This window comes from Mustela putorius, unplaced genomic scaffold, assembly GCF_011764305.1.
Source record: "Mustela putorius furo isolate JIRA1106 unplaced genomic scaffold, ASM1176430v1.1 tig00537248_pilon_pilon_pilon, whole genome shotgun sequence".
Lineage (NCBI taxonomy): Eukaryota > Metazoa > Chordata > Mammalia > Carnivora > Mustelidae > Mustela > Mustela putorius.
The window spans coordinates 12,061,874-12,074,860 of NW_025422387.1; the positions used below are offsets into that span (position 1 = coordinate 12,061,874).

The 12,987-nt window shown below is 37.9% G+C and overlaps 1 protein-coding gene across 2 annotated transcripts in view; it reads right to left on the reverse strand.

Moving 5' to 3' along the window:
- Positions 1-12,987, reverse strand: part of TAOK3 (TAO kinase 3) — a 182,679-nt gene that overhangs the window by 24,617 nt on the left and 145,075 nt on the right. For both annotated transcript variants that reach the window (XM_004753331.3, XM_004753332.3), the window contains exons 14-15: positions 9,130-9,264; positions 457-693 (exon numbers count right to left, since the gene is read on the reverse strand). In XM_004753331.3, coding sequence (XP_004753388.1) covers positions 457-693; positions 9,130-9,264 — 372 coding nt within the window. The remainder of the gene's footprint in view (positions 1-456; positions 694-9,129; positions 9,265-12,987) is intronic.

The following is a 12,987-nucleotide window of genomic DNA, read 5'->3' on the forward strand; positions in this document are numbered from 1 at the left end:
AGCCAGATTAATTACTCACTGCCGCTGGTCAGGTGCCCATTCCTAGTCCAATCAGTGTAGGCAGGCACTATCACCACTGAAAGGGACTATTTGTAGAGCAGTTTTCTTTTGAAGAGGACTGTGGGTGTGGCAGGCATGGTAACAGGTCTGAACTGTGCAAGTTTCCACAGGATAGAAGCATCCTGTTTCTCTTTATTTGCACCCAGACCCCCTCAAGGGACTGGCTCTCGGAATATATTTGAATAGACAAGAATATACACCTGCAGTAACTATTTTAACTTTCAATCGCAATTTTGAGTAGCCCCACAAAACCGAACCCTTCTCAACTACCACCAATGCAACATTGTTCCTCTGTCACCAAAAAGCACACTGCTCCTGTCTTCTGCTCACGTGATGCCACTGACTGAAACAGGCCTGGCTTGGTTACAGCACAAAGGCATGTGTGTGCACACTGACCTCCTTCTCTATGATAGCCACTTGCTTCTTGGCCAGCTTCTCCAGCTCGATGGACGAGTTGTTGGCATGCGTCTCCACCTCCTTCTGTAGCTTGAGGCGGTGCTCGTCCATCTCAGCCTTCAGCTTGTTCTCCAGGGCGATCAGCTGCTTCTGGTGCTGGCGCCGCATCCGCTTATAACCTGACATCTGTTCCCGCAACTCGTTCTCCTGCTCATGCTCATGGATCTGTCGTGTAACCTGATTGGGGGTGGGGAAACAGAACTCAGGTGACCAGATTCATAGAAGACAAACTTCCAGGGAAAGTAGAGACGCCCTCTGGCATAATTCTATCTATCACCGCCACCATCAATCTACCTATTATTTGCTGAATGCTCGCCTGTACCAGGCACTGTGCTGGGTGCTCTTTATATTTATTCTTTAGCTCTTGTCCTAAACTTGTTTGGATTCATTCACTCATTCATTTTACTCCTTAATGAGGTACGTGTTACCACCCCCATTTTATAGATGAAGCAACTGAGACTTGAGGGAATTAATTTATTCATTCAGCCAAATTATATTCACTTATTTTTGACATATCACTGTATCTATGATTAAGGTCATATAGTTAATAAGGGGTAGAGCTGGGATTCAGACCCATTTCTGTCTGGTTCCGGAGCCATGTTGTCTCCACTACACCAGGATTTCTCAACATCAACACTGTTGAAAATGAGCCAGAAGATTTGTTTTGTTGGGCTGTCCTTCAGTGCAGGATGTTTAGCAGCATCACGGGCTACCCACTAGATGCCAGTACACCTCCCAAGTCAAGACAATCAAAAATGTCTGTAGACACTGGCAAATGTCCCTTAGGGGGCAAATTCCTGGTTGAGAACCACTGCATTATATCATACTGCTTGTTTGTTTTTAAAGATCATGTCTCTAACAGTCATAGGGATTCTGAGTATCTTCCCAAAGTTGTTTGAACAAGATTTATTTCTGATTCTTAATATGAAGTGGGGTGGGGGCAGTGAGGAGTGAAAGGAGGGGGGGAGGGAGCTCTCTTTCCACTCCTCTCTCTCCCACCTCCCCTTCCCCCCAGAAGAGATGTTAGCAAATTACAATACATTTACGTGCTCTCCTCAAGAAGAGAAAGTATTTCTGTGATTTTTAGATGGCTACTTAGTCATTTTTTCTTAACCCATTCTCAGGTGACTATCCAACAAACTCAAGACTGTAAATATAAAATCTGGCATCTCGTTTCTATTAAACCTTTTCTGATTTTCCACTCCTTCCTTCAGTTTATCATCCCACTTTATTTTCCTGTTAGATTCTCTGCTCATTTCATTCTCATCTTTCCTATTTTAGAAAAAAAAATAATTACAAAATTATAACTTCAGCTTTGTTTTTCACTAAGTAATTTAGTCACTCCTATCTACTATTAGCCAATTCTTCCCAACGTCACCCTCAAACAAGTTTTACTAGAAATTTTCAAGCTGCTATTAATGCTCTTTACTATTTTCAGTTTATGGGTCAAAGTGCATTTTGTACAAAGAACAGTTTGTTTCTTTGCTCCTTTTAGAAGGTGTCCCTGCATACCAGACTGAGTCCTTACTATCAAGAGAGTGCTATTCTGTAACTGGATAGTATTATCAAAGTACACCATTAAACATTAGCCGAACTTTGAAACCTTTCCAGCTGAAACTAACACTAGGTTTCATATTCATTTCTCTTTTCTAAAGGACAATCCTCTTTAAAGTATGAAGAATAAGAGCAGGGACACCTGGGTGGCTCAGTTGGTTAAGCAGCTGCCTTCGGCTCAGGTCATGATCCCAGCGTCCTGGGATCGAGTCCCACATCGGCTCCTTGCTCGTCAGGGAGCCTGCTTCTCCCTCTGCCTCTGCCTGCCATTCTGTCTGCCTGTGCTCGCTCTCTCTCTCTCTCTCTCTGATAAATAAATAAAAAATCTTTAAAAAAAAAAAAAAAAAAAAAAAAAAAGAATAAGAGCAGAAGATATTTCAAGACCAAAAAAAAAAAAAAAAAAAAAAGGACAGTATCACCAAAGGGGCACCTAACACTCTAAAGGAAATCTATTTTGTCATCACAATATCATGTTTCTTTTTAATGGGCTTATTTCATGATAAAAGGAAAGAAAGAAGTCATTTGAAATATATATATATATATATATATATATATTTCACTTCCTCATGCTTGTGCTTTCCTGAAGTTCAACTACAGGGGAAAACAATTCCAATCAACAGAAAGGATACCATTTAGCCCTTTCTGAATTCAGTTTTTTTCATACAGATATGACAATCAAGTGTCCATTCCAGGGTAAGGTATTTGAAACATGTTTTACCTCTAAACTTATTTTTTCTTATGTAAGTATTCCTTCTTCTTCTTCTTTTTTTTTTTTTTTTAGATTTTATTTATTTATTTGACAGACAGAGATCACAAGTAGGCAGAGAGGCAGGCAGAGAGAAATGAAGGGAAGCAGGCTCCCCGCTGAGCACAAAGTGGGATGCAGGGTTGGATCCCAGGACCCTGAGGTCATGACCTGAGCTGAAGGCAGAGGCTTAACCCACTGAGCCACCCAGGTGCCCCTCCCTTTTTTAAAAGATTTTATTTGTTAGTATTCCTTCTTTAGTCAGATTCCCAAAGTTGAGAAATGGCACACCCTAAAGCTATCCTGACACATTCAAAGCTTGCAAACAGAAGGTCTGACTAGTCTGTGGTCAAATAGTCTCAGGATGGCCATTTCCCAAATCAGGAACCTAAATATAAAGTGGAAATGAGTTGTGTCAAGAACATTTTCTATCCTAACTGGTGGGTGAGTCCCTCTGAAAATGGTGGTCCTACTGCATACCAGACCACACAATTATATGGCAAAGACAAATTACAAAGCTCAACATGCTATCATTGTATATTACTGAATTCCAGGAGAAATACTTTGCTTCTAATGCTTCCCATAATTTGGATAATCACCTTTGTAAACTCCTAATATCACCTTTAATTTGTTGCAATGAAATTTTCTACGTTTCAATGTTAACTGCCTTCTTAAGCACATACAGAGATACTGAGTTTTATAATTCCATATGCAAGCAAAGTAAACATATTTAAGTAGAAGTCTGGCCCAATGACTCATGTATGAAGTCTAACTAGAAAGACATAAAAATATTGTTATCTACAGTTATGTAAACTTGCATGTTTTAAGTTTATACTGTGTGTCTTGCAAGTATACTATTTGGTCAAGAGAATTAAAAAATAGCTCATAATTTTATATTTTATCATGCTTTATGATTTACAATGTATTTTCACATGCAATGCCCTCTAATTTTCTTAAACCCTGGGATTTGAATTGAAGTTCTACGGTTCTTGAATTGCCCGAGGAAATTCACCCCACTAAGGCAGAATGAAACATTCTGTTAAGCAATGGAGGGAGTCAACTCCCCAAAAACATCAAAGCTGGAGAAAGTATAAGCTACAAACTGAATAAGTCTAAAAATGAAAGAAAGTTATGGAAATGTAGTGACTGTAGTTTTCACAATGGTAGTCTCAAGAATGTGATCCACTGAAAGTGGGCAGTAGCATCTTGCCACACCCAGTAGGTTGCTTGGACACAAACCCCATTCTGTTCCTTACTGTATTACTGACCTTGGGCAAATTACTTAACCTGCCTGAAGGCTCTCAAGAGGAGCCACTGCTACAAGGAGATCACTGATGGGATAATTCTTGTGTCCAGCAAGGTGTCTGAGACACAGAAGATGTTCGATTTATGCTGATTTCCTTCTAAGGAAATCTAAGCATTTAAGCAGTATGTCTTTCCCTCCACCAAGCATTTCTAGTGATATGGACACAGATGGGAAGGAGTGGATCCAAGATAAAGTGCAAGTGTAACAATGAAACTGTACTTATATGCAGGCTGTGGCTTATAAACTAAGTATGCATAATATCTAAACCTGAATTATTAACCATTTCACATACCTGGAGTAATATATAAAAGTTAACAGCCATAAAGGAAGACTGAACTTTTCCCAGAAAGTCTTTACAGCCATTCCATTCCACCTTATCTAAATCTGGCAAAAATTGGCACCTACAACAGATGACTACATCCAAAGTGTACTATCTGTCTACCAAGTGCAGAACACCACACTAGAGGGCTAATAAGCAACTTACTGAACATAAAAGAGGAGCATAGTGGCTGATAATGTTACCCTTGTAAGAGATCAAAGCGAACTTACAAGATTAATTATGTATAAGAATCAAAATAATGCATATAAAACTGGCTACCTCAACTCTTATAAGAAATGAAATTTATAGCAAGTTCTTAAAAAGAATACCATGGGTCACATTTTGACATTAGAAATTTCACATTCCACTCTTTAGAACACCTAGGGAAAAACATTTTAAGTTTGTACAAAAAGTAATGATGGAAAACGGGCAATTCTGCCTTATACAGAAATACTGGCAGGAAGCACTTAGAAATGTACACTTGCAAATCCAAATTCTCATGTGGGAGCAGGACTGGAAGAGACTTTGTTCATTCCTTAATTCAGCATGTTTACTGAGAGAGTTTGGTCACGTGGGTTGGGCATAGAGACTGGGCAGCATAAGTGAAAAATGGTCTCCGTAATGATCCTAGTGAGATTAAGAAGCTAAGCAAAAGGAAAAAGGAGCTACAAAACATTCTGATAAGCATCCCCTTGTACACTATCCAGGAAGAGAACCCATCTTCCAGCCCTCAGAAATAGAATAGTGGGGCTCATGAGGGGTGAAGCAGCATTAACTGCAGAGGCTCTAATATTTTTCTGCTTGTCTATCAAACTCATTCAGGTATCCACTTTCACAATTAGCTGCAAATTAGGTTGCATTTTTAAAATCTAAATGAAGACTCCATTTTTATATGAGCTTTCTTACTGAATCTGGTAAAGGCAAAGTGAAAAAAAAAATTCACATTTGCATGGATAGGACAATAATCATTTTTGTCTACATGCTTTCCTAGAGATTAGAAACTAAGAGTTTTTATGTCCCTGCCCCTAATATGTATTTTTTTTTTTTAAAGTAGGCTCTACACTCAACATAGAGCTTGAACTCATGACTCTGAGATCAAGAGTTGTATGTTCTACTGAATGAGCTGTCCGGCTGCTCTCCCATCCTCCTTGGAACAGTATGTACTCTAACACAAATTCCCCTGTGTAGCAAGACCACTCACTCCTGTGAGAATTCCTTCATAAGGTCAAAAGCTGAATTGCCTGACAGATATGGGCTTGGGCTCTTTCTATTAACATCTACTATGGGAACTACTATCCAGGACATTATGAAATTTTAAGAAATGACATCAGATATGACAACAGCTGAAAACACTCTCTTGGGTTACCAATCCAATTAAAATATTAGGATCTCCGTTTACCAACAATAAAAACTTAAGGGAGCCACATCTCAAAGGCCCAATAAGGCAGATGAGTAATTCTGAAGAACTATATAAACAACTCCTTTCTCCAGATCATGAATCAGTTCATTATGAACTTTCTTACAGAAGAAAAAGAAAGGATAAATAAAAAAGGTTCTATGAAATGCCCTTCCTTTTCCTAGTTTTTCAAAATAAGGTCAATAATTGCTGCCCTTCTATGATTATAATAAAAAATACATAATTCTACATAATTGTGAAGTTTCCTTAGAGTTACCTCTCATATTAAGGTTCACAGTCCTTGCTTTTCCTTTGTTACAAATGTAATTGTGCAGCAGTGCATATTAACATAAAAAAATGTTTTAAGATGCCAAAATGGTAAAAACATCAAGAAGTAAAAAGCCTGCAACCCCTGGCCTGCATACACTTGTCAATGGCTCCATTCAAAAGCACAATGTAGAAAAAATGCAAAGGGCAAACCCCACAGATTTAGGTCTCTTTTAGGTTTATGTATAAGAGGTAGGCTGATTAAACAAATTTAAGAACTATAAAATTTTTGTCAGTTTGCAAGTCTATTTAAAATACACACTCTTAAAAAATAGATATTCATTTATCTAACAGTTAGAAATAAATAATTTCTGAATTCTTTTTTCTTTTTGCCGTTTTCTTTTAATCACTCTGTGGCTTGTTAGCACTTTTGTGTAGAAGGCTATAAAGAGTAAAATCAAAATAAATAAATCAATATAGTATTGTTACCAACTATGGGAAGTGAAGAGGGTTTCAAAAATGACTTGATTATTCATTACCCTGGACTTCGATTTTCCCATGATCTTGCTCTTACTTTTATGTCATTTAAGTAACTTTTAGTCCTTTTCCTTTGAGCTGAGATCCATGAAAAGCAAAAAGATTCAGGATATAATTTTAAAATTTAGATACTTCTTTTTGATATTTCAGTGTCCTGATTTGTATATTCCTACTGGACTCCTGGGAATTAGCCTTTAACATAAAACTGGTAGAACTATAGTACTTGATAAGGTACATTAAAATACCCAGACCAATAATTAGATTGTCCAAAGTGAGACATGGGACCATATAACATCATACCACCTTTCCTTTACATTAATTCTTTTTTCTGAACGAGCACTAGATGCAAGAACCACTGATCTCTAGTAAGCTTCCATCAATTCCACCATGACCCCCAAAGCATGACATCTAGAGAAGGTTTTCCACATGAAACAACTTATTTTACAGTGGCTACCGCAACAGTCTATTAGCTACTTAGCTTTTAACTTAATATAGGGGCAGGGAGCCTTTTAGCCAATCCAAAGTCCATCAGAGACTGATCTCAGCTACTCTCTGGCTGGGCACTGGGAAGCCTGTAGGATTCAGAGGGGCTCCTAAGCACTTTGCCTCTAGCCCTCAGGTGGCCTAGCAGGGAAGCAGCTTTCATCAACCACAGAGAAGACTGGGATGGCTGACAGGCACAGAGTAGCCCTGGGTGAGTGTACAAACGCAAGCGTGAGATCATTGTGGTATGGCAGTAGTAACATCTTACTAGGAGGTAGGAGAGGTCATGAATATATGATGTGGGAATGAGGGTGTGGCAAGTGACAAAAGACACTTTTCCCAGAGGGGGAAGATCCACTTGGTATAATGTTTGTTTCACATTCAAAAACCTGCTTCTGGTGCTCTGAGTCTCAGTGGCTGCTCAGCATTTCTCCTCTCATTTCTACATGAACATGTCTGGATAAAGATACAAGTCTCACAAGAGTCGGTGGTAAGCAAGAATATTACATAAATACCATATTTTTTGGTCGGGTATCGTGACATGAAGATATTTATTAATAAATTCCCGGTTCTTTATTTAGACTCAAAAGCATGTTATTTTTTAGGTGCTTAGCAATCATTAGCAAATACAGAGTGGACATTTTTCTATCTCCATTACACAGTATAACATTCATTTAAAATGAAAAATTGCCCATTAAGAGATGACAAGAAACTTCTATACAAAGGAACTTAAAGGCAGGCTTATTGATAAGCAGTCTCAATTAAAATGCTTGCTTTTAGACAGCAGCAGGCATAGCAATAGGTAGGTGCTTTAACTTCCATTTTCCTCCTATTTGGGTTTTTAAAGATTATAATCCATTATCGATTTCAAAGATAACTGAAGCCTTTGAAAGACTTGAGAGATGAAAGTGGAAATCAGGTTTAAAAAAATAGGACAAGAAAAATAATTTCTGGGTCGGCCTTGGATGATGTCATCATAGGTTCTAAATGTAATAGCCAGGCAGTGTACACTAACTCTTCCTGCCCATGTGACCTCTAACATCAATCTGGGCAAAACAATGAATATTTCAATCATTTTTCAGCTGAGAAGTGAGATTCAGAAGCAAAAGATTAAAGAGAGTTTAGAGTGCCAAAGATGAAACGATGTGAGTGTGTGTGTGTGTGTGAGTATGTGAGCGCGCACGCGCACGCGTGGGGGGCCAAGGGGAGGAGGCATGAAAACTAACTCTTCCAGCACACACCCCTTTTGCTACTACAAGGGCATCCAGCAATCACATTTGCAATAGTAAAAATGCTGAAGGATCCTACAGTATCTTTTCTTCCACAATCATCCATATCCTCTCCTACAAAGCCCCTCTTGCTTTATTGGTGCCAGGAAATTCTTCAGGGGTTAAATGGGGAAGTGCAGCCACTACCATTGTTGCAATAAATAAATGAATGAACCAGAACGAACCAGCAATTCATCCCTAGGAAGCTAGTATCTTATTTTCTACAATTACATATATTAGCTAGCAGTGATATATTTTTAAAAATTGTGTTTTATCTTTTGATATGTGTGTATACATTACAAACACACAAGCACCTATACAAAAAAAAAGCACAGTGCCCTACACACACATACATCAAATACCTTTAAAAATTTTTTTAGCATTGTTATTTCAATGAAAAGACAAATAGCTTTAAAAAAATTGGATAGGTTAGCAACTTCATCTTAAAGGCCTTTTATTTTGCACATACAGCATATATAAATACACACACACACACACACACACACACAAAGGTTTTTTTTTTTTTTTCCATGCCGTAGACAATGCTAAAATATCTGAGATCAGGTTGCCATGCCAACAGATTTTTTTCTAAAATGAATAAAATTATTAGGAGGGAGAAAACATTCTTGACTCCTTTCCTCCCATCCATGAAGCCGAGAGAGGCTCAGGGAGGGCGAGAGGCTGCCAGATGGGGAGGAGGGGAAGGAAGGGAAGGTGGGTAGAGGGGTGTTTGCTTACCAAAGATGCTGATTTGATCGTGGCAAAGCGCTCTCTGTTCCGGTAGTGGAGGGCCTGGCTCTGAACTGACTGGGTAGGCCGCGGCTCAGGCCTGGGATCGCCGTGGCCCGCCTCATCCCTTATGAATACATGATCCTGCAGAAATGGATAAAAACAAGGAGAAAGTCCAGCTGTGCTCTTTCCTCGCCGGCTGCCTCTCTCTCACCCCTCTTTCTGCACAAGCACTGCTGTTTGAAATGCATAGTTTAGCTCTCTGCTAGTCCCCGCAGCTCCCACGGTACAAAATGAATAAGCAACACATTGCAGCCTTCAGTTAGGAATGTCAGCTGATCGCTAGTGGGATGCCTTCTGAATCCCTGGCAGGCTTTTTCTTTACCTCCAGAATTACATATATGCAAAAGAAAAAAAGAATAGAAAAAACAATGCAATGTACAGACTCCTTAGAACAGTTTGCTTAAAACGCTGTAACCAAATAATTCCTTTAAAAATGTCATGTCCATGTCTAGCAAGGAGGATGCTGGTTGCTTTTAACATAAAAGCGAGCCTCCGCCTCATTCCCTTGAAAGATCTGCTTTCTCAATTTAATTTTATTTGAGATCTGTTCGGTAGGATCATCGTTCTGCCTAGAACCAGTGTAGGCTTGTGCTGAACTGCCTCTCTATCTTGTGCTGGGAAGATTCGGCAGTCACTGAGGGATCCTGCTTTCCAGTCATGATCGTACACAGTTCTAGCACCTTCTCTCTACAGCTTCTGAAAGGATTTTTTTTTAGATTTAAAGAGACAGGCATGCAATTTTAACCAAATGATACTTTCACAAATTCTTCCTCAACTCAGTCTTGCTATGGTCACTAGAGTGAGTAAGGCTGGGATTTAATGTCCTTGGCTGATTTAATCAAATCTGTGCCTCTTGATAGGCAGAGATGATTAATCTTGTTGTAACGCCCAGTGAAAAATAACATTCCCTGGAAGGGTAATAATGGATGTTTCTTAAATGCAATTTAAATGAGTTTTAAAGGGGAAAATGCTTTCAAAGGGTGATGCTTTTCTCTATAAAAGATGGAGTGGTCAGTCAGTAAGTAGCTCTTAACCCTTCAGAAAAAAAGATACCATAATAATAGCTCAAAAACATGTACAACCATGGGGGATTTTTAAATAGTACATGTTCAGGATGGGGAAGGAGAAATTAATTCCTGTATTGCCCTAGGGTTTTAGGAGAAACCATTTGTGACAAGTCAGTTTTGCATTTTGTCTATGACTATCTGAAAAAAATTTTTAAAATAATTCCTTGCTCTTTCAACAGAAAACAAAAATTGAAGAGGTTTATAAACACAAAATTTAATTATATCATCTAAAATTTGTTAAAGTCAAGACACAGATATTCTTGAGGGAAATTAAATTTTATATCCAGGTTTTTAGGTAGAAGTCAAGAGCCAAGATTAAATTTACCACTGGGCTGATTTTCTTTTTTCACTTATAAATTTAGAATGCTCCAGAATGTTAGGCAGGTATCTACCATTACATCTATATTTAGAGATCTTTTAAAATTTACTATATTGAGGTCTATTTTGTTTTTAAATAATGAAGGGACCTTTAATGCCATTGAGGACATATATGTCAAATTCAAGGATATTCTATTGCTGTACTGTCTTATATGATAGTCAGTAGCCACATGGATACTTAAATTAAATAAAATGTAAAATTCAGTTCCCATGTTGTACCTGTTATGTTTTAAGGTAGTCATTAGCTATGGTTACCATACTGAACAGTGCAGGTATAGATTGTTTCCACCACTGCAACAATCAGTTCTACTAGATAGTACCACAGGTTAAAAACGTACCTCAACCCGTATTTTTGAGATTATTAAAAAAAACAAAAAACCAAAAAAACAACCAAAAACAACCTTGATGGCCCAAAGAAACTTCTATATTATTTCCCTGGAAATCTAACCTTTTATTTTATAGAACAAAGATCAGGTATGGGACTAGGACTTATGCGCTAGGTTTAAGGTTCTTGAGAGCAAGGCAATGGGATCTACTGCCATTGACATTACTGGATATTTATTAATAAGTTACATTTATCTCCAAAATTGATTTTTTAAAAAGATTTTTAATTTTTATTTATTTGAGAGAGTGAGAGAGAGCAGGGTGAGTGAGAACATGACTGGGGAGGGCAGAGGGAGAAGGAGAAGCAGACTCCCCACTAAGCAGGGAACCTGATGTAGGGCTCAATCCCAGGACCCTGATATCATGACCTGAGCAGAAGGCAGATGCTTAATTAACTCACTGAGCCAACCAGGTGCCCCTCTCCGAAACTGATCACTTCTAATATTAAGGTACCAGAAAAACAAGAAGCTTCTAAATGGCAGCAATCAGATGAGATAGACTAGGTAAGGTCCTGTGGTTTTATAGGAGGCCTTAAGAATTCAAAGTTTGGTGATTATTAATTAGCTAACATTAAGTATACTGACTGAGAGGTAGTAGCTCAGATTCACACTGTAAGAACTTGATTTAGAAAAATAACTAGTAACACTAGAATCTTTACGGTTTACTCAACAGAATAAAGTGAAACACATTCATGTGCAAATACATATAATTTTAGTATTATTAGTGTGTTTTCTCTCAGATATAAATTAGCACTTATAGGCTAGGTCTTGCTTAGCAAATTAAAAGTCACATTATATTTGCTAAATTTTTAAACCAAGAATATTGGAATGCACCAGAAAAGTTAATATTCAAAATCATAGTGATTTTAGTTAACACACAGCTCATTCAATATCTCACTAAGGTATATTTTAAAAATAATGCTATTTTATTATTTTTTCCCCATCCCCTTGGACAAAAATAATACTACTTTAAAAGCTAATCTGAACAATAGGTCCAAAATTTAAATCTACTTCAGGTATAGTACATAATGTTAATCGTATCATTCTTTACTCTAGCTTAAAATTCTTTTCATTTTATGAAAGAATTCTTAGTTTTCCACAGCAACTTCATAACCTATCCCCACACTAAAGGTCTTCAAATATTATGTGAGAGACCACAAAATGAGGTAAAATTTTAGTCTAACAGTAGACACCCATTTCAAATGCACAGGAAAATGATTTTTAAAATATTCAATTCCATTTCATCAAAATGAGTTTAAAATTCTGAAGATAAACAATGATGCAATTTTATTTTATTTTATTTTTTTTAAAGATTTTATTTATTTATTTGAGAGAGAGACAGTGAGAGAGAGCAGGAGAGAAGAGAAGGTCAGAGGAAGAAGCAGACTCTCCATGGAGCTGGGGAGCCTGATGTGGGACTTGATCCCGGGACTCCGGGATCATGACCTGAGCCGAAGGCAGTCGTCCAACTAACTGAGCCAACCAGGCATCCCCAAAGATGCAATTTTAAAATGAGGGAAATGTGACTTGAGAAGTACAAGCAAATTAAACTATCAACTTTACGGGGTATATTGTCTGTTGGCTATACTGCCACTTCAAATAGCAGTCCCTTTCAAAACGAGCACCACACCTGGCTCCCACAATTTCTGAACTGCACACATTTTAAGACTAATAATGGAAAGGGACAATTTTCTATTTTATGCAGTTAGGTACTGATGCATATTATCTGCAAATAATGTGAGGGCCAACATCTTTGATGTTGAAGAATGATTTTAGAAGATTAAGATCAAGTATTGGGGTGCATGGCTGACTTGACAGAGCATGCGATTCTTGATCTTGGGGTTGTAAGTTTGAACCCCACACTGGGGGTAGAGATTACTTAAAAATTAAATCTTTTTTTTAAGAACAAATATCATGTTCTACTTTACTAAGACAAAATGTAGGTGTTGTCTATAATTTATCTTTAAAACATTATC